General features: G+C 47.7%; 2 protein-coding genes across 2 annotated transcripts; both read left to right on the forward strand.

Moving 5' to 3' along the window:
- Nucleotides 1–107: 107 nt before the first annotated feature.
- On the forward strand, nucleotides 108–4,378 carry HOXD3 (homeobox D3; the record flags this gene model as incomplete). The annotated part of the gene is given in 14 exon segments (XM_079131240.1): nucleotides 108–843; nucleotides 846–934; nucleotides 936–1,083; nucleotides 1,086–1,157; nucleotides 1,160–1,279; nucleotides 3,617–3,635; nucleotides 3,637–3,673; nucleotides 3,675–3,687; nucleotides 3,690–3,901; nucleotides 3,903–3,957; nucleotides 3,960–4,134; nucleotides 4,136–4,189; nucleotides 4,191–4,305; nucleotides 4,307–4,378. Coding segments are annotated over 14 exon segments (1,287 nt in total). The 5' UTR covers nucleotides 108–737.
- A 14,205-nt stretch (nucleotides 4,379–18,583) lies between these two features.
- HOXD1 (homeobox D1) lies at nucleotides 18,584–20,805 on the forward strand. Its single transcript, XM_079135725.1, has 2 exons — nucleotides 18,584–19,353; nucleotides 19,705–20,805. The coding sequence occupies exons 1-2, from the start codon at nucleotides 18,702–18,704 to the stop codon at nucleotides 20,043–20,045; spliced, it is 993 nt and encodes a 330-aa protein (XP_078991851.1). The 5' UTR covers nucleotides 18,584–18,701; the 3' UTR covers nucleotides 20,046–20,805.
- The last annotated feature ends 259 nt before the right edge of the window (nucleotides 20,806–21,064 follow it).

A 21,064-nucleotide genomic window follows, 5' to 3' on the forward strand; every position in this document is an offset into this window, starting at 1 on the left:
GGGGGGGGGCTCTGGCAGTTCTGAGTGGGTTATAGGGCTTTCTTTTGTGCATTAAAACACTAGGATTATAGGGTACGGGTGTTCAGTGATTTAGCCCTGATTAGCATGCAGAAGGTCCGGGTTTAATTCCTAGCACCAAATATAAAACACAAAAATTACCCAATGTTTCACTGATTGACTCACCCATTCATTCACTCATTCATTCAACAAGCATTTATTGTGGTTAGGCATATACAAGGCATAGGGATGATGTTAGAAACATATAGATAAATGAGACACAATTCCCTGCCTGCAAGAGGTTCACAAATTAGGTTTCAATGAGACAGTAAAATGTATGAGACCATAGGTGCATTTTCATGAAGGTTCAAAGGCTGAATTGACAGTCTTGAAGAAAGAAAATTGTATCTGGGGGTGGGAGGAAAGCCCTTTCCTAGGTTAGATTGAGCTAAAGTGAAGAAAAGGTCTTTCTTACATTTAGGTGAAAACTCCTTTAGAATTTCCAGGGCTCAAATAAGTAAATCCCAGATTTAGAACCTTACCCATCCCTACAACATGAAGTGGGTGGGAAGCAGAGAGCCTGGGCTAGTTCTTCTATATTGACTGGTCTTGCCAATGACAGTTCTTCTGGGGCCTCTCACTTTTCTTCTTGTCAGGTCACCTGGAGTCTGGGGCCTGGTCCAGCTCTCTCAGGATTCAGCAGACACTGGAGGTGGTGGCCAAAGACACAGTGGTAGTCAATGTATTTGAGGCAGGGGTCAGCAGGCCTGGAGCTTCCTGAGTGCACCATGCAGAAGGCTGCATACTATGAAAACCCAGGACTCTTCAGCGGCTATGGCTACAGCAAAGCACAGACACTTATGGCTACAGCAACCCTCATCAGCCCTACCACCCCCTACTGCTGGCACAACTCCCTGACACTGATTATCCAGGTTCTGGCCTGCTCCATCCAGAACTCTGCACCTCTGCGAGCCCCAGGCCACAAGGGGGCTGAACTCAATGGCAGCTGCATGCGACCTGGCACTGGGAACAGTCAGAGTGGGGGGTGGCAGCAGCCAGCCTCCTGTCTGAACTCAGAGCAGCAGCCAACCACAGGCCCCCACCCCCACCACCCACCCTGCCCCCTTCTTCACCCACCAATCCTGGAGGAGGAGTTCCTGCCAGAAGGCCAAGGGTGGGCCCAATGCTTCTAGTTCCTCAGCCACCATCAGCAAGCAGATCTTCCCCTGGATGAAAGAGTCTCGACAGAACTCCAAGCAGAAGAACAGCTGTACCACTGCAGGTAGCTCTCTGAGGGGGCCATCCCTGGACCAGGTCCCCTGTAGACTGGCCCCAGGAAGCCCCAATCACCCAGGAACCAAGAAACTCAGAACTTTAAATGTAACCTTGGAGGACAATACAGAAATGTCCTATTCTTTTAGTGTTTCTGATTGGGGTCATACCCTTGCAGTGACAAGGTTCTCACTTCCACGCTGGGCTGCTAGTGCAATTGCTGGACAGGTCTCCTATTTACAAATAAGAACTTTTCCTTATACTGACATATTATCTGCTTTCTTGGGCTCCTGGTCATAACTCAGCCCCCATCCACCTCCATCGAGCAGCTCTTCAAATTTTGAAGACAGAGCCTGGTGCAGCAGCACATGCCTGAGTTTCCAGCTACTGGGGAGGCTGAGGCAGGAGAATCACTTGAGTCCAAGGAGTTTTGAGGCCAGCCTGTGCAACAGTGAGACCCTGTCTCAAATTTAAAAAGGAAGGAAGGGCTAGGCATGTTGGCACTGTAATCCCAGTGATTTGGGAGAACCAGGCAGGAGGATTGAGAGTTCAAAGCCAGCCTCATGGGCTGGGTACACAGCTCAATTGGTAGAGTGCTTACCTCACATGCACAAGGCCTTGGGTTCAATCCCCAGCACCACCTAAATAAATAAATAAATAAATAAATAAATAAATAAATAAATAAATAAATAAAATAAAAATAAAAAGCCAGCCTCAGCAACTTAGCAAGGCCCTAAGCAACTTAGTAAGATCCTGCCTCAAAATAAAAAGCATTGGTAATGTAGCTCAGTGGTTAAGCACCTCTGGGTTCAATCCCTTGTACCAAAAAAGAAAATGAAAAATTGAAGACAGGTAATATGATTCCTAAGCCCTGGTGTTTATGTAGCCCATATCCTATGAACCCTACTCCTTTAAATTAATAAGAGTTAAAGTCTAAGGAGTGTTCTATTAAGAACCATACAAATACTTTACAAGCATTATCTAATTTAATTTTTCAAAGAATCCTTTGAAGTAGGTATGTGGTAACATTCTCATTTGCTAGATAAAGAAATCATTAGAGACAATATGCAAATAGCCCAAGATTACAAAACTGTAAAGTGGTGGATTTGAATCCAGCCTAACATCAAGGCTACAAGCCAAGGAGACTCTATTTGGCTCACTCCAGTCCAATTCTCCTATTCCAGCAAATCCATAATGGGGAAGTGCATGTCCTGGGGTGGGGGAGGATTTTGGGGGGATCAGGAGCAGCCTTGGATTTCACTCCTTGAAAGGGAAGACTCAAGAATTAAGAAGGTTTTCTCTAGGTCCATCCAGGGCATGTAGGAGATGGGCATGGCCAGGAACTCTGACAGCTGCTACTTTTCTCTGTGCAGACCGGTTGGTTCTTGAAATGTTCTGGTCTTGTGTTCTCCAACAGGGTTTATTTTTAAGACATATGAACATGCTTCCAGGTCCAGGGCTAGTTTGAACCCTGGGATGTGGCTTGTTATCAGGTCTCTGGTTGGTCGGCTGCTCTCTAGGGCTGCTGCTGCTAGGGGGAAGGTGTCTTCCTGCCTGTAAGCTCCTTCTTCTGCTCCTCCCTCCTCAGCTCAGGCTCAGGCTCAGGCCCTCCCTCCCTGGAGAAATTCATTTGTCTTCCCAGTGAGGGAGAAGACAAGCAGCTGAGAGGTGGCAGGGGTGGTGGAAGCCAGTGTCCAGGCACTGCACCTAGCACTGCCATGCTCAAAATGCTTCCAGCTTGGTCTTGGGACCTCTAAAACTCCAGAGCGGTACATTAGTTCTTTTGGGGGGTGAGATTATCACCTCCTTATCTCTGGTGCTGCTAGGCTACAGGTGAGGTACTAAGGTCCCTACTACCGTTATTTACTCCCGCAGGGTGCTTTGCCCAGGAGCCAGCCTCTAAGGAAGACAGGCTGGAGCTCCCCTCACCCACCCCCAGCAGCAGAGGATGGGAGGAGTGTTAAAAGAAGTCTGGTCTTTCTTTAGCCTTTCTTCAACAGGGGTGGGGGGTAGACCTTACCAGCTGCTCCTAGTCTCTCATTAAAGTCCTTCATGGCCTTTGGGTGGAGATGAGATGATGGGTTAGGATGGAGTGGAAAGGGGAGGGCATAGTGAATAGGACCCTCAGAAGGGCAGATGCAGGTTTCAGGTGCGGCTGATAGGTAGTCCGGGGTAGGGGAAAGCGAGCTCCCCCTTGGAATCTCTCTGCTCACAGCGCTTTCTTCGCCCCAGGACTGAAAGTGAGGAAGTGTGGAGGAAAAATGAAAGCCAGGGAAGCACCCCTCTCCATGCCTGAGGGTCCTCACCCCCTCGCTCAGCTCCCACTCTCTTTCCCTCCCTTGTCTAGGAGAGAGCTGCGAGGACAGAGCCGCCCGGCCCGGCGTCCAAGCGGGTGCGCACGGCTTTATACTAGTGCGCAGCTGTGGAGTTGGAAAAGGATTCCACTTTCAACCGCTACTTGTGCCGGCCACGTCGCGTGGAGATGGCCAACCTGCTGAATCTCACCGAACGCCAGATCAAGATCTGGGTCCAGAGAACGGGCCGCATGAAGTACCAAGAAGGGAGCCAGAAGGCCAAGGCATCCTGCACTCCGCCGGCCGGCCAGTCCCCGGAGCGCAGCCCGCCTCTCGGCGGGCGCCGCGGGCCATGTGGCATACTCTGGCCAGCTGCCGCGGTGGCCTGGCTTGGCCACGACGCACCCTCCCCGCCCGCTTTCGCCAAATCGCAGCCCCAACATGTAGACGGCCTGGCCGCCTACACGGCGCCGCTCAGCAGTTGCCTGCCACAGCAGAAGCGCTATGCGGCGCCCGAGTTCGAGCCCCACCCCATGGCGAGCAACGGCGGCGGCTTTGCCAGCGCCAACCTGCGGGCAGCCCAGTGATGTGGGCGGCAACTTCGTCGACTCCATGGCGCCGCATCCGGCCGGTCTTCAACCTGGGCCACCTCTCGCACCCATCATCGGCCAGCGTGGACTACAGTTGTGCCGCGCAAATTCCTGGCAACCACCACCATGGACCATGCGACCCTCATCCCACCTAACACAGATCTCTCGGCCCACCACTCGTCTCAGGGACGCCTGCCCGAGGCCCCCAAACTGACACATCTGTAGCGGTCGGCCGTGGGCCCGAATTCGCGGCGCAAATTACCTCCTTTTGCTTTAGTGGTTGGTGGGAGGGGTGACGATGGGCCCGCGGGGCAGTTCGGAGATCCCCTTCTCCCGCTGTGGTCTGACCACAGCCTCCGGGTCTTGGCCTCCAGTGTCCAGAGGCGAGGTGACCGGGCCTCCCCTCGATGCGCGTCCTCCTTTGGGTGACTTGCTATAAAAATCAGCCGCAGAATACTCCCCCGTAAGCATGACAGTGCCATATACTGCGGACCGAGGGACTCTAATCTGGTAATAGTGCCCCTAAGGTAAGTCTGAGACCTATCGGCGGCGCGCCCTGCAGAGGCACTAGAGCCTGGAGAGTCCTGGGCCTGGCCCGCGTCTAGCTTAGTTTCTGAGACCTTAATTTATATGCTTCTTCCCATCCTGTAAGGATTGCATCGGACTAAACGATCTGTATTTATTATTTGAAGCGAGTCATTTCGTTTCCCTGATTATTTATCCTCCTCTTAATGTATTTATATGTATATTTGTAGAATTCTCCAGCCGAGCTTAGGAAAGCGCTCCCAGGCCATGGAGGCCACATTTCACCTCTTTAGTCCCCTTGGTCTGAACTAGTTGAGAGAGTAGTTTTGAACAGTTGTAACCGTGGCTGGTGTTTGTAGTTGATGTAAAGGATTAAGACCACAAATTGTCCTTCATGGGTAGAGCCAGGCAGCCCGGTGGCATGGCATGACACACGTTAGTCATTTCTCAACGGCGGCAGCCCTCACCACTCGACACAGTTTATTGATTTCAAATTGTCTGGTACTATTTGAACAAATATTTAGAATAAAAAATTTTCTCAGTTGGAAGTGTATCTGTGTTAATCACGCACACTTGCAAGCAGATCACTTTGCCTTTATCTTTCACACAATCCCAGTGGAAGGCTTTATGGAAGACTGACCCTTTGAAAAACATTATTCTATTTATTTGGAATCTACTGCACCAGTTGTTCTGGGAGACACTCCATTATTACATTCCAGCTATTGATATGGTGGGGGGATCTAAGGATGCAAACCTAGAAATGTTTTGGGTGGGACGATTGGGATAAGGCTTTGCCAAAGCAGAGCCTGCTTTGCTGTTTCTACCACCTTCTTTCTAGATACAATCTAATGTTACATTAGAGAGGCCAGAGCTCATTTTTCTACATTAAGTAATGAAAAATAAACTTTGAAAGAAAACTGACAATCAAAGACAAGATACAAGAGAAGCTGTAGGAAGAATCGAGCTGTGAAAAAGCTAAGGTGAATGGGGAAAAGATCTTATCGTTTGGAGACAGGCACCTAAGCTTTTTCTCTAAAAAGCACTGTCATACATTTTTCCTTTGTGGTAGTTGGTAGTTCATTTCTAAAGAAAACAAATGTTCTCCACAATGTAAAGTAGTAAAAGTTTCATTAATGGAACATAACACGTATAAACACCTTGTTTACTCCTGTTTCGTTGTACAAAACGGGCAAAATGTCTTCAAAGATTTATAACCATCTTTTTTTTTTTTTTTTTTTGTAAATATTAGTGTGGCTCTAGCTAGGGACAAACAACTTGTACCCAATTCCATGAGGGGGGCACTTGGAAAATACCTTCAGATAAGGTTTAATTCTTTTGTATTTCAGCAAAGTCAGCCCACGCATCTCTGTTTGATTTGACAAATAATGCAACTCCTACTACATCCCTCTGACAGGAGGTGAAATTCCTATCGTGTGGAAATAATTTAACTTCTAATCTTCTGGTGGAACAACAATCGTTTCTATTTGGGTGTTTGTGTTTCGTTAAGTAATGATGGCTCAAAATAATATTTAGTTTTCTTGTTCCTTTGTGCTGTTTTTAAAATGGCATGTTAGATTGTGGTGGGAGGGGATATCCTTTTGCTAAATTTCACTTTATCTGAGCAGGTTTAAAGTATATATGTTGTAGAAGTGTATCAACAGAATAAATGACTTCAAACGAAGGCATATTTTACCGTTTCAAGATTTTAACATTGTTTCTATGAAATTTGCATCCATAGGCAGAATTTCTAATTGTCTTGTAAGAAATTATTTTTTAATCTATTAGGGAAATCAAAGAAAAGCTCGCTGCCTTGCAGGGATTACAACCACCTTTCTTAACTGGCTAAGTATTAAATAGATGAATTGTCAGGCTGTTTAGATTCAGCCCGGTTTTCCCTCATCTCCTCTTCCTACCATAAATAATAATAAAAATACATAATGCATCATGGCTCCAGGCGTTTTCCAGCGCGGTGTGTTACCGCAAGAGTATCTGCTGAGTCTGCGGGTGTCTGCAAAGCCCCAAGTGTCATCTGTGGCTTAGGGTTTCATGAATTAGACTTTAAAAGGTGTCTGGCCTGGCCCTTCTGACAACAGCTTCCTCTCATACCCAAGCTCCAGGGAAGTGCCGGGGTACGGGCTCCCTCTCCAGGCAGCCACAGCCTCCCAGGCCCTCCTTTTGAGTGTGTGGTGGGGGGTGTGTGGGTGCAGGGGTTCGCTTGCACCAAATCTGCGGCCTTCTCCCAGCTCCGGAGGTTCCTGAGACTTCTAAGAAATGCTCCTATCCGTTCCTGCCACTGGCGTGAGTCCATGTGATGGGTAACTACGGTCGCTCCCGGATCGGCTCGGGTAGGCTTTGAGTCCTGGGAGGGTGCGCTCCCACGCGGACGCCCGCCGGGGTGAGAGCTGGGCCCGCGGCACAATCATTTAAAACTTCATAAATTATAAACAAACTGCCTTGGCCTTCGCCATAAATTCCGCTCCTCTTGAACCTGCAATTAGTGTTAGGAAGGACCCAAATCTAAACACAACCGTACGCCCTCTGAAGGGCCCAATTGCCCGAGTTGCAAACCTCCATTTATTTCCCAGTGCCACCCTTTCTGCATCCGAGGTTTGCACACAGTCGCCTCCTCCCCCGCCACCGCCGGCGGTGCACACTCGGCTGGGTTCCCGCTCTGAGAGGGAAGGTCACAATAGCTGCTCTATCCGCGGAGGCGCCTGCCTCCTCCCACCCGGGTCTCAGAAGCAAAGAAAGGATAGTGGGGGAGGGGAGCCCGACCGGTGATGGCGCCCTGGGCCCAGGCCTCTCCTCTCGCCGAGGACCCTCAGCGGGACCAGCAGGAGGAAGTTGGCAGGGGAAGGAAATCTCCACCCCAGCTCCTGTCTCTCCCGGGACGAGTGGACTGGGAGCAAAAGGGAGCGCACCAAGGGTCGAGGTTGTTGGAGGCGTCACCGACCGGCGCTGTGTGGAGGGTGCCCTGAGCAGCCGGGTCCGCCGCAAGCAGGCGCGCCATTATGTGTGCAGCTTCCCTACGGGTTCTGCAGTGAAGGAGGCCATAGACAGGCAGCGCTGGCAGATGCCTGGAGGCCGGGAAGGGCCGGGCTTGCTCAGGGCATTGGCCTCTGGGAGGTCTAACTCGTTTGCCCAAGGGGAGGAAATGGGTCTTTTGCTAAGGTCTTAGCCAGCTCTGCTTTTTCCTGCAGAGAACGCATTGAGGAAGGTGGGGTCATGGAGGTTGTGGGATCTCTTGAGATCTGAAGAAAGACATCAGGGCTACAAGCCTAGGCCTATGGGTGTGGATGAAGGGTAGCAGTCATTTGAGCATCCCTGTTGTTCTGCCCAGGCAATCAAGTGTAAATTAAGGCAGGGTGGCAGCGAAGCAGATGGAATGGTTTGTTACAAATGGGGGGGTGGGAGTGGAGGAATAGATTTAGGTGGAGGGAAAGCTTTTCTCGAAACCAGGTTGAAAAAAATCAGTATTCAGTTTGGAGTGGAGTGACCCAACTGAGCTAGTCAGGGTTTGGGGAAGTTGCAGAGGAAAGGCCTGGAGAATAGTCCTGGTCACTGGTAAGGAGGTAAGAAAGGGTGATTAAGAACATATTCTGCTTTCTGGCTTTCAGACCTCAGCCTCAACCAGGGAACTGACAGAGAATAATCCGCCTCTGATAGAATCATTAAGCTAACCATCCATTGTACCATTTCTTTGTACAGGCTTTCAAATGAGAGGGTGGGGGGGAGAGAATATAGAGCAAGTATGTTCCCCTTGGTGCAGCCTGAAGCCCAGTCCCTATCAGAGACACATCAGCCAAATTGTTTCCAAGGCCCCAGAGGTTGCTAACCTGCTGAACAAGATTTTTCAAATTTCTATCTGTAAGAGGAGATAGTGATTACCTATACTAGCGCCTTCTTTCTTCCCCAGTTTGGAACAGCTGACTGGCCCTTGAGTGAAGTACATAGTCTCAAGCCAGCAGGTTTGGGAGCCCAGGCTTTCCATCTGTTGAGACGTTTCATTAGTGTGGAGAGGATGTGTGTGGTGTATGTTTGAATAACAAAGAAGTAACCCTTCCTTCTAGTAACAAGTGCTCCTCTGCCTGACCTGGGGGAACCAGAAATTTGTTTACCACCTTCAGTATTCAAGGGACAATCACAGCCTGTTTGACTTTATCCTGAGAGTTAGTTGAAACTTCTTGCTGAAGTTAAGAAGTGGCTAATGCCAGTTACAGATCTAGAAGGTCCTCTTCATGGTGGGAGTTCTTATCATTACTTTGGATCCTTCTTTCAGAAACTGAAAGAAAAGAATAGGAAGAATAGAAGTTTATGAGTAGGCAAGAAAAAAGGCAGAAGGCCCCAGTCCCCACAGGCTTATAGCCTGATTAGTCCTGGGCACAGCAACTTCTCAGAGAGGGTATATTTAGGACCTTGATAAGCATACCTATTCCTAGAAACCCTGGAACACTCAGGATGCTGAGATCGGGTTGTCCCCAATCAAGTCCTTACCATCTTTGGATGCTGGCTCTTATAGATCCCAACTGTAGAAAACCCAGATGGAGAGAAAAAGACTGGGCAGATGAATCCTCTGCTTTTACTGCATTGGTGGTACTGTGGAGGGTGGTGAATGGAGAGCTAATCCCAGAGGATGAAACCTTATTTCTATTGTTCCCTTGTTTTCTACTCTAGCTAAAAATGTCCTTATTTTGTGGGATCCAAGGTTGGCGTCAAATGAATTTATAAACCTGGCATGAACATTTTCCTCGGGTCTCACACCCACCTTGGCAAGTTGTAAAGTCCAAAGATCCATTTTTAGAACAGGTCCAGTGTGAAGAAAAACAAAATATTTCCACACATGAAGAGTCAAAGTAGCAGAATGTCCAGTAGCTTGCAGTAGCAGAAGTGGGTGAGGGGTTTCCAGGAGATCTATAAGGTAGGAACTATTGCATGTGTCTTCTTGGTCTAGATCTTGTGACAAAATATATATTCTTTTCATTTATTAGTTCTGGGGATTGAACACAGGTTGCATTCTACCACTGAGCTACACTCAAAGCCCATGGCAAAATGCACTTGACAAGTTCCCACCACTGTCTGGCTCATTTTTATGTAAGAATAAGATCTGGAAAAGCACAAAAGTAGTGCAGTTTTAATATTAACGAGAGCCAGGGGAGGAGATCTTAGTTTAAATTTAGGACTCATGGAAAGCTCTGGTAGTTGGAGTGTTTTTACTCCAGAAGCAGGGCTTAAAACCAGGCCAGGAGGCCTGTCGGGCTAGCGCCTTTTGGAAGGTGGGGAGAAGAGCGTCCCTGGCTTGTGAGGAGATGGGAGAAGGTCTTCTAATGGCTCTATTGTTCACAGCGCCGCCCTACAAATACCACAGCCCTCCCTACCTCCTCCACAAGGGCCACGCGGGGACGGGGTCCAGCAAGCGGAGCTCTGGGGAGCTGGCACCAACATCCCTACTCCCCTGGGGCAGTGACGACGTCGTGCCAGTGACCGGCAGAGAACACACAAAGGAAGCCTCGACCCGTCTTCTGACCTGGAGACATTGTAAGGAGGGGGCTGGTGCGGACCCCTAGTCTGAGCGCCCCAGTCCCACGCGGGGAACAATAGGCGCCGCGGACCGAGGTGGCGGGGCGGTCTGGGCCCGCGCGCCGCACAAAGCCCGCTCGGGACCACGCCGCCACGTGACGCACCCGAGCGGGCTGGGGGCGGAGGTCCTGAATCCACCTGGAACACTTTCCGAAAGACAAACGGTGAGTTAATCACCCTACCGGCTGGCGGCCGCGTCCCCTGTCTCCCACAAGGAGGCCCGGGAAGGGGCTGGGGTGGATTTCTGTGTGTGTGTGTGTGTGTGTGTGTGTATCTAGGGTGGGGGGCGGAGAGGTTAGTCCTATTAAGAGTTCATCAATCACCCGGTGTGCACTTTTCGCTCGACAGCGGTTCCTCCTATTTCTGAGCAAGTCTGGGCCAGCTGGGAGCCGACCAGAAACCGCAAGCTGTGGAGACGCAGACGCGCGGGCTGAGCGCTAACGCAGGGCGCGACCCATCGCCGCGCGCCCACCCACAGGGGAGCGGTGCAGCCAGGGCAGCGGACCTGCACGCCGGGAACCCGCGCAGCAGCCCGACAGCCCCGCCCTCGGGCTACCTCGCGCGCCTCGCGCCTTCCGGATTTATTTGCATCCACAGCACGCCCCTGACCCTGCGTTCCCTCGCTCCTCCCACCCACTGCTTGCCCAGAGACCGAAGCCCTTACCTGCTACTTTTCCCCCAGAAAGGGACGAATCCATCTCTGAAGGCAGGACAAGAAAAATCCCAAAGGGTCAGAAGGCTTTTTGCAGACTCTGGTTTAAAAGTTTCTGTTTGCCTGTAGGAGTACTTGTGTGGGAGGAAGTAGGATAAGACCGATGTTGAACTTGGGATAAACTTGAATGCCATTTAGAATAATAAAAACACAGCACCAGGCACAATGAAGAGTCTCCCTTTTCTATCGAGAAAGACTCTTGAGTGTTTTTAAAGTTCATCTCTCTTGGGTTCATTTTAGAAGCATCATATACGAATTGACTGGTCATTTCAGGGGGTCAGCCATTAACTTTAGAGCTGTTTGCAGAAGGAGGATATGGGTGGAGTAGGTGGTGAGGTACTCATATCTCTTATGGAGTGCCACAAGCTGTCTTTGTAAATTACGTAAAGTTATGGCCTAGTCACCCTTTTACTTTTTTGCTGGGTGATATCAGCTAATTTTTTTTTTTTTTTTATTTGGACAGGGGATTTACCACTGAGCTACTTTCCAAACGCGCACGCGCGAGAGCGCACACACACACACACACACACACACACACACACACACTTACTTTTATCTATTTTTTTTTTTTTTTTTAATTTTGAGACGGGATCTTCCTAGGTTGCTTAGGGCCTCACTAATTTGCCAAGGCTGGACTCAAACTTTCCATCCTCCTCCCTCAGCCTCTTGAGTAGCTGGGAGTACAGTCATGCATCACACTCCTGTCACATCTGGCGATCATTTTGCTTTAGATAGGCTGAAGCAGTAAGCTTCACACAGTCTCCAGAAATCACTAAGCAATAAAAACACTGGTCTTGCAGTCATTGGTTCAGTCTGTCCCACTCTTCCTGCTTTGGAGCAATATCCACTGAACAGCTCTGCAATACAAAGATGTGTCCTGTGCTAGATCTGCAATACAAAGATGAGTCACTAATGGTTTGCACCCCTCAGTCTAGTAACAGAGAATCCTACAACAATGTGACAGGGCTGGGGGTGTACCATAGTGGTAGAGCATTTCCTAGTATGCACAAGGTCCTAGGTTAGATCCCCAGTACCACAGAATGACCCCCTCAAAAAAATACCCCACCCAAACAAACAAAACAACGTGATAGGTGCTTTAACAGAAATGTGCTCAAACTGTTCCTAAAATAAAGAAACCATTAACAGTACTATAGTGTCAAAAGGACTACTCAGAAGAAGTGCATTGGGGTTCCTAAAGAATGAGTTTTTCACGCCACGGAGGGAAGAACATGCTAGGCAGAGAAAGTAACTCATACAAAATGAAGAGGGAAAAAAGAACAAGATCTGGACTTTGAACAAGGAAAGTAGTTTGGAGTGGGGCATTCTGACAGGAAAGAGGTTCATTACAGAGTTCATTAGAGGAGTATGGACCTACTCCAGGTAATGGGGAACGGAGGAAGGTCTTAAGCTGGAATATGTCATCTATTTCGAAAGCTAACTTTTTGTATCTGATTGGGAAAAGGTCAGAAGGCAGGAAGGAAAAATGAGGCTGTTGATATAGCCCAGTATAGAGAGGAATTAATGTAATAAAACTGAAGGGAAAAGACATTTGGGAGATAGAATTCACAGGACTTGGTGATCAGCTGGAGGAGTAAAAGAGGATCTGTGGATGTTAATTCCTAGGTTTCTGTTTTGAGGGCCTGAGGTGGAAGTCAGGACATTCACCAGAATGAACAGAGGGGGAAGAGACTGCAAGGGAATCTAAGGAGTTTAGTTTTAGGTCTGCATTGTATTTTTGGCCTTGCCACTGATATATAGTGTGACCCTAAGCAATTCACTTAATCTTTCTGGACTTCAGATTCATCAATGAAGCAGTCAATAAAGATATCTAACCTGATAGGTTTATTATTAGTGGTGTGGTGTGATGTGTATGTGTGTGTTTGTGTGTGGTAATCTTCACCAGGTCCAAGTGGATATCCTATATAAAGCTAAAATCTAGGGGAAACATCCTACATCATGCTGATCGATACTTAGATGCTGGGTGGCCAGAGAGAAATAAGTCTCAGGGAAATTAAAAACAGCACCACCACCCTACTGCTTCCCAGATATTGAATCCAAGATAATGGTTAGGGCTAGGTCAGATTGGATTACTAATCAGAATCCCTCTGCTTCCACAAGGGTATACTCAGGAGGATTCCAACAGAAATGTCCTGGCATCACACCACTAAGAGGAGACCTCTTAGCCAGTGTCAAAAAGCTTTTATATTTTTTTTTTATGTCATGTGTCTAGAAGGGTTACTAGAAATCACCCCTTCTCTTTTGAACCTCTTTAAGCCCTATGTGTAGCAGAATAGTATAGGAAATAGTGTTAGACATCTGCCCTTGACTATTTACATTGCATATGACATGTTTACCTTTTCTGTGTCAATATACTCCCATTGGTAAAACAGAACTAAAAATTTAAGGAAGAATGACATGCTGGGAGATGCTCTAAGGGTACCTAAAAGTTACTATTTTCCACTTATCAGATTATAAAAAATAAACCACAATATTCCACTGATTGGGTAAGAGTGTGAGGAAATAGGAACTCTCACAAGTTACTGTTAGAAATATAAGCTGATTTTTAAGGAGAACAGTTTGGCAAAATGAGTTAAAGTTGCCAGTGCACATACCCTTTGACTTAGTAATTTCACTTAGGAGAATTTTTCTAATAGGTAGAAGCTTGAACATGTGCTTGTAATAGTGAAAGGCTGAAAACAAGCTAAATGCCTATCAAGAGGGACCAGCTAAATAAACTGTGGCAGGTTATAGTAGAACAGCATGAAGTTGTAAAAATAAACCAGGAAGTTCTGTGTGTATGGATATGGGATCTTCAAGATAAAATAGGGGAAAAAGCATGTGCAACAGAATTTGTCTAGCATGCTACATTTGTATAAAAAACTGTGGGGAGATGAGCTATTCAGGTATAAATTATCTCTGGAAAGATAAACATGAAATTAATACAATTGGTTACTGATGCCAAGGGGAACTAGACAGCTAAGGTCAAAGGTGGGAAGAAGACTTTACAGCATACACTTTTGAGTCTTGAACCTCATAAATGTGAATTTATTACCTATTTTAAAAACACAAGAACAAACTGTAAATGGTTAGTACAAGTATAACTGACTTGTGTATGCCTATGGGTTTTCATACATGTCCTTTTCTGTATTTGCTCTTTTCATTGAAATTAATCTTGGGACACCTCTTGTTTTGTCCTTCCAGGGCCCTGATGCTGGTCAAACTCAATAGAATGTGAGGGGATCCTTTTACCTTGCTTGGTGGTGGAGTGGGTAGAGACCCAGCCTCATGCCTCACCTTTCTTGTAGAGGACTCAGGGTAGAACTACTGAAGTCTAGAGCAGGATGTTAGCAAACGAATCTCAAAGGGAAGGGAGTAGGCCTCTCAGTCAGCCCCATTGAGTGTGTGGTCTCCCAGAAACAAGGGTGACTCCCCACCCCCACCAGCCAAACTATATCCCCAGCCCTGGGTGACTCCTTTAATTCTGCTCTGTTTGTTGGGATTGAGGCCTGCCACAGTGCAAAGGAATATCTGCCTTACTTCTTCTTCTTTGCAGAATATGGAAAGGCAATAGACTGGGGAGTCAAAACTCCCTAATTTTTGGCAGGATGGCATTGCCTTTCAACTTCTGATGAGTAAAATGACTGCCTCTCTAAAATTAAAAGTTTGATGTAGTTCATCTTTAATGTGCCTTCTACCTTTGCCACCTTAGACTGTGAAAGGTCAGCCTTTAATCAGAACAAGAATTAAAGCTTAGACCAAATGACATTTTACCCTTTCTGGATCCCTGGGGCTCAAATGTACCTTCCAGATGAGAGAGATGGAAGAAATGAGGGTTGAACGATAAATGAAAGAAAACGAGAATAGAAGACTACCATTCCCACTCCTTTCCTCTGGCCATTGCCTCAGAACCTTCTAATTTTTCTCTGGTGAGATTGGAAGAGACAAATTTATTTTACTTCCTACCCCACTTTGTATCATCAAAGCCAAGCTAGGGAAGTGGCAAGAAGAAGTGAGCCCAGTTTCTGTAAGGCAGTTTGGTCAGTAAAACTTGGGAAATTCCAACTGACTGCAACTTTAGGATATTTTCTGAAACCTTAGCCCATCTGGACCAAAGTTTACCCTTGACATTGACCTCTCTGCTCTGCCATTCTACAGCCTTCTGGACACTTTTCAGATGTACTCATGCATTAGCCGGCCATGACCTTTCACTGTTCATGTTCATTCCCACACAAACATCTCCTTTCTCACCATACTGTACCCCTCCAACTCCCAAAACAGAAAATTTCAAAATGTGGTTCCAAAGAAACTTGCTGTAACATCACCCAAGAGACTTGTTTAAAATAAAGATTCCTGAATCAGACCTATTGGATTAAAATCTCTGGGAGTGGTCAAGCAATCTGCACTTTTAAACAAGCTTCTCCGGTGATTTACACCCTAAAGTGGTTTTAGGAGTCAATAATCTAAGGATATCCTTTAGCCAGTTTCAGTCATGGTAAAGTATACCACTGTGCCCATTTTTTATTTCTGTCCAAGAAACATTTATTGAATGCCTACCATATGTCAAACACTAGCTTGATCCTTGAGTCTTCATCTATAAAGCTCTTAGGGAAAGGCACAGCACTCTTTAAGTGGTTTTCTCTAGGAGGTTTATATTATCAAACTTCTAAGAGGTTTAGAATTCTTGTTCTTAGGATCCCTTTTATCCCCAACTCTATCTTTAGATGACTGAAAAGTGCTAGAGAACTGCATCTTAATCTCATTTCCTTTTATCTGTCAGAAAAGACCCCCCACCCCCATTTTACCCCAACAAGCAAAAGACCTTCTATGCTTTGGGGTTGTGGAGCCAAGAGTTTGTGCTCCAAAGGGTAGCCCAGTAGGTCTTGTGGAAGGGAATTGCCAGGGGCTTCTTAGGAACAACTTTAAACACACAGGAAACTAGGTTGCCCCCTTCCAACACTTCTGTCTGTAGAAATGAAGTCTGCTATTAGGATAAGAGAGAAAGGGGTGGGGTGGGGTCATAATGAGTAAGGGGTGGCTCCTGTGATGAGCAGGACAGAAGAGATTTCAAAGCATTCCTGCATCAAACACAACCTGGCAGTCAAGCTCCTCTGCTGTCACCTCCCACAGAGAACTCACAACACTAGGACTCAGCAGGGAAAGCAAGCCTTGGGAATTCATGGTTTGAACAAGTATTAAAATTAATAAGTCATTTCTCTCATACACTGTGAACATCTGAGACAAACTTTAAAGTTACTCAAAATACCCTATGTTCACATTTCTATACACATTTCCCCCAGTAATATCTCTCAATTTCTTCTGAGAGAATTAAAGATTATTTGTTCTGGAATATGGACTGGGGACATAGCTCCATGGTAGAGTGCTTGTCCAGCATGTGTAAAGCCCCAGTTTCAATCCCTAGAACACACAAAAAAGAGATTCTTCTGGAGTAGATTTATAGTAGAGGCAAGACCTATGTCAGAAATCAATCTTTTGACCCTTTGGTTTGAGAAAGTTTCCTCCCACTCTGACCTCCTGCCTAACCTTAGTTGGCAAACATCCATTGAATCATGGTATGTAACGACTAGCATCTTGACTTCCAACCTGAGTAAGTCAAGAACCAGTCCAGGAAAGGAGATGGCAACTCTGAGCCCTGAGGTGTCAGATATGCTAGGGATGCAGAGATTAAAGGGGGAGTAGAAAGAAGGTTGTCAGACAGTAACTGTTTGTATGGGATTATCAGGGAATTGCTGACTGGGTCTGAACAAATATCAACCCTTACTTTAACCCCCACTCCTGATCCCCCATCTCCCACCACAGCTGTGAAAACAAAAAAAGTATTTTTAAAAAAATCTCTTTTAGTATACTTTATACTCTCAGCAAATGCTAAATCTCCAAAATTTTGCTTTACGGAAATAGTATGGATAGTCAAAAGTTGAAAACTATTTTCAGCATAGGACTCCATTTTCCAATCAAATCCAAGCACTACAGCAGTGCAGGCACCTAGATCCCTTTAGTTTTGTGCTCACCCCTGGGCGTCTGACCATCCTGCACTTAACCTGGAGACCCTTTAACCTCACCAGCATGTGCATTTTGGTGTGGCTTTGTTTATTCACAAGTCTACATCCCTGTAAGGAACTGGCTCCCTGGATTGTCATGGCTTCTATTCTCCAAACTGCCTCAAAGTGGAATTTTCTTTGATGATAAGTGGATCAGTAAAACAATAATAAAATCTCAGTCACCATAACTTGGAGACTGTAATAGATCAAGGGCACTGTAATAATTCAAGGGCACTTGAGTAAGCTAAGAGAAGACTTTTTAGAGTTCTTATTCATACAAGATTTCAAGAAACTACCCTCTTCTCATTACTAATGTGTGTAAATAACCTTTAGATATTTGTTTAACTTACTTTCCTACAGCCCCAAAGAAGAATACATTAAAAGAAATGGTCAAGGAAGTTGGAAAGTTTGTCGATGTAAAGCTTGTCTTTGTAACCCTTCTACTCTTGGTTTCCTGTGCCAATTGCACTTTTATTTCCCGTCTCTCTACACTCAGTAAACAAAACCATATTATCAAGGGAAAGATGTGAGCCCATTAACATTGCCAGCCCTCAGATTTCACTCGCAAGAGACGACGCAGCACTTATCTGATGGAACATAAGCTTTAATTGCTTCAAGGTATAAGCCCGTCCAAACCTCTGAGCTCTGACCTGTCCCTGGGAAATCTTTGTGCCCTTGAGCCAAGAGTCTCATTGAAAGCGTGGGCAGCACGGTGCGTGTGCCAGTCTCCCAAAGAGGTGCACAAGAAGCGGTCCCCCACAAGGGTGATTCTTTATTGTGACGACAGGGCAGAAACTTTATTTTCTGTCCAAACCCAACCAGGCACTACTACATTCGCCTGGATCAAGCCGTCCTAAGTTGAAAGGAGCGGAGGAAGCTGAAGGGAATGCTGCGAAGTAACGTGATGAGAAACCTACACAAAAAGTGACGATTTCGTCCAGCTCTAGATGCTCAGCACTGAGAGCAGGAAACGTAGTCCCATGAGTCGCAGGGAAAGCGAAAAAAGAGGGAAAACCAAACATCTGCTCCAGATCTTGGAAAGGAATAACACCAGTGCCAAGAAAGCCAAAAGAGATTGGGATGGGAAAAGGGGGTAGAAAGTAACTTTACCTTCCTTGGAGAAGGGTTGACAGCAGTCCTACAGGTCGAAAGTCACGCCCCCATTTAACCGCTTCCACTCCACGGCACCTACAATTCACACCCGAGGGTAGAGCCGCCCACAAGCCAGAAGAACAAGCTCTCATCCGCTCCAACCCCCGCCCTCACCCGAGAAGCCAGTTCTGCCTTTCTCCCCCTACCTCGCCCAATACCTGTCCGGGAGCAGGCGCCCCACCCTTCCTCACACAGCCCCCGGGCCACGCCGGCTCTCCCCAGAGAGGCCGATGGGCGGCGGCCCTGGCCAGTTGGGCTAAGTTGGCTGCAGGGCAGGAGCAAGGAGCCGCGCCTGTCGGAACCCGGGCCGTGCGGAGAAGGCGCCCATTGGCCATCCCGCGCCACGTGGCCGCCCCCGCTAGTATATTAGGCCACTATTTACCTCCTACTAGCTTGCCATGGTTCAGCAAGGGCAGCTCCGGTAGAAAGAAGAACCGAGCGGCGCAGACGGCGGCGGTCCTGCCCGGTCCTGCCGGGTTCCACACCCTGACCCTGGCCTGACTCCTCGGAACCGTGTGCTGGAACCATGAGCTCCTACCTGGAGTACGTATCGTGCGGCGGCGGTGGGGTCGGTAGCGACGTGCTCAGTTTCGCACCCAAGTTCTGCCGCGCGGACGCCCGACCCGTGGCCCTGCAGCCCGCTTTCCCTCTGAGCAGCGGCGACGGCGCCTTTGTCAGCTGTTTGCCCCTGGCAGCCACCCGACCCACGCCTTCGCCACCGGCCGCCCCAGCTCAGCCTCCTGCGCCACCCCCGACTGCGCCCAGGTATGCGCCGTGCACTGTGGAGGGTGCCTACGAGCCGGGCACTGCACCTGCCGCTGCGACGGCCGGAGGCGCGGACTACAGCTTCCTGGGGCCCGGGTCTGCCTATGACTTCCCAGGCGCTCTGGGGCGAACGGCCGACGATGGCGGGGCGCACGTCCACTACGCCACCTCGGCGGTGTTCTCCGGTGGCGGCTCCTTCCTCCTTAGCGGACAGGTGGATTACGCAGCCTTCAGCGATCTCGGCCCCTTCCCAGCCTGTCTCAAAGAGCCAGCCGATGGCCACCCGGGAGCCTTCCAGTCGGCGTCCCCAGCCCGTGGGGCCTACCCCAAGTCAGTCTCTCCCACCTCCGGCCTCCCGGCCGCCTTCAGCACGTTCGAGTGGATGAAAGTGAAGAGGAACGCCCCGAAGAAAAGTAAGTACCTGGTCGTTGGATGGAGGTACCTGGGGTTGGAGAAGGCGCCCCTCCCGCGGAACTGCGTTGGGAGTGTGTTGCCGCGGGGCCTCCCATCGGAAACGCGTTCCGATTCCTTATTAAAACAGGCCAACTTCATTAAGCGTGCCCAGGCTCGGGAAATGTGCCGGGCTTTGAGAGTATTAGAGGAAGGAGCTCTTTGAGGTGCGTTTCTCCTGGCACAACTATGTTCACAGAGACCGAGGAGGAGCGTGCTATGACTTTGAGTTCTAACTCTAGCCCCACGACTAGCCGGTGTTGGGTCTCCGCATCCTCTGCCCTCCCCGCTAACGCCTCGTCTTTACGTTACAGGCAAACTCGCCGAATATGGAACCGCTAGCCCCTCCAGCGCTATCCGCACGAATTTCAGCACCAAGCAACTGACAGAACTGGAGAAAGAGTTTCATTTCAATAAGTACTTAACTCGAGCCCGACGCATCGAGATAGCCAACTGCTTACAGCTGAATGACACCCAAGTCAAAATCTGGTTTCAGAACCGTAGGATGAAACAGAAGAAAAGGGAACGAGAAGGGCTTCTAGCCACAGCCACCTCTGTGGCCTCCCTCCACCTCCCCCTCTCAGGAACCGGAACAAGCCCCACCAAGTCTGGCAGGTGCCCGGGGAGCCCTTCTCAGGCCCAAGAACCTTCATGAGGTCCCGTCTTGAGGTTGAGGAGCCTTGGCCAGCAGAAGTCACAGGGTGCCTCCATCTCTGTATAGACTTAGGAGCTCAGTTTGGGATGGAGGCAGGTATGGGCAGAAATTAGTAGGGATTTCACTTGGGAAAGAGAATACCTTAGTTGGCAGCTAAGTTCCAGGTGGTGTGTATACAGATATTTGATGTCTTTTAAGCAACTTGTTTGCATTTTATTTGTCTTATCAGGGAAAAGGTGCCCAGCTGCCAGCTCAGCTCCACTGCTATGTTGCCTAACTTAATCATATGCAATTCTTGGGTACAGGGTGGCAGGCCATTCAATTGTTGAGTTCTGTCAATCCTTTTATGTGCTCAGGGGAGCATCTTCCTAATGTTTTTCTGGTTTAATATAAAGGACAGGCTACATATATTCAGCTTCTTGAAGTGACCAAAGCTAGTTAGGTTCTCCTTGTTGTAGCTCAGCTGCTTCAATAATGATCTTCACATTTGCACTTTTTTTTTTTTCATTAAAAAGCAGTTTCTACCTCTCCATGTGCCTGAGTGAAGATACAATCGCTATTTAGTTTGAGGTTGAACAAATCCACAGAGTGGGTGAAGATTAGAACCTGAGCTACTACACCTTGACATCATTTACCCAAACTTGAATGTAAATATATACAGTATGTATATTTTTAAAAAGATGTGCTCGCAATGAACTTATATTTGACATTTAATGTCAGCATGTAAAGGGTTTGAACTTTGTTTTGTAATAAAAATTACAGAATGTACTCTGCTTTTCTTTACACTTTTCATCCTGATTCTTTAAAGTTGGTTCAGTTTTCTCTATTTGTAATTTCTTGATTCTGGGAATGTTTATGTTGATAACTTTTTAAAAACTTTTTGAAACAGTCAACCTCTTTTTTTAAAAAAAATTTTTTTAGCTGTACACACAATACTTTTATTTTGTTCATTTATTTTTATGTGGTACTGAGGAACAAACCCAGTGCCTCACACATGCCAGGCAAGCACTCAACCACTG

The sequence above is a fragment of the Sciurus vulgaris genome (assembly GCF_902686455.1).
Source record: "Sciurus vulgaris genome assembly, chromosome: 3".
NCBI classification, from domain to species: domain Eukaryota; kingdom Metazoa; phylum Chordata; class Mammalia; order Rodentia; family Sciuridae; genus Sciurus; species Sciurus vulgaris.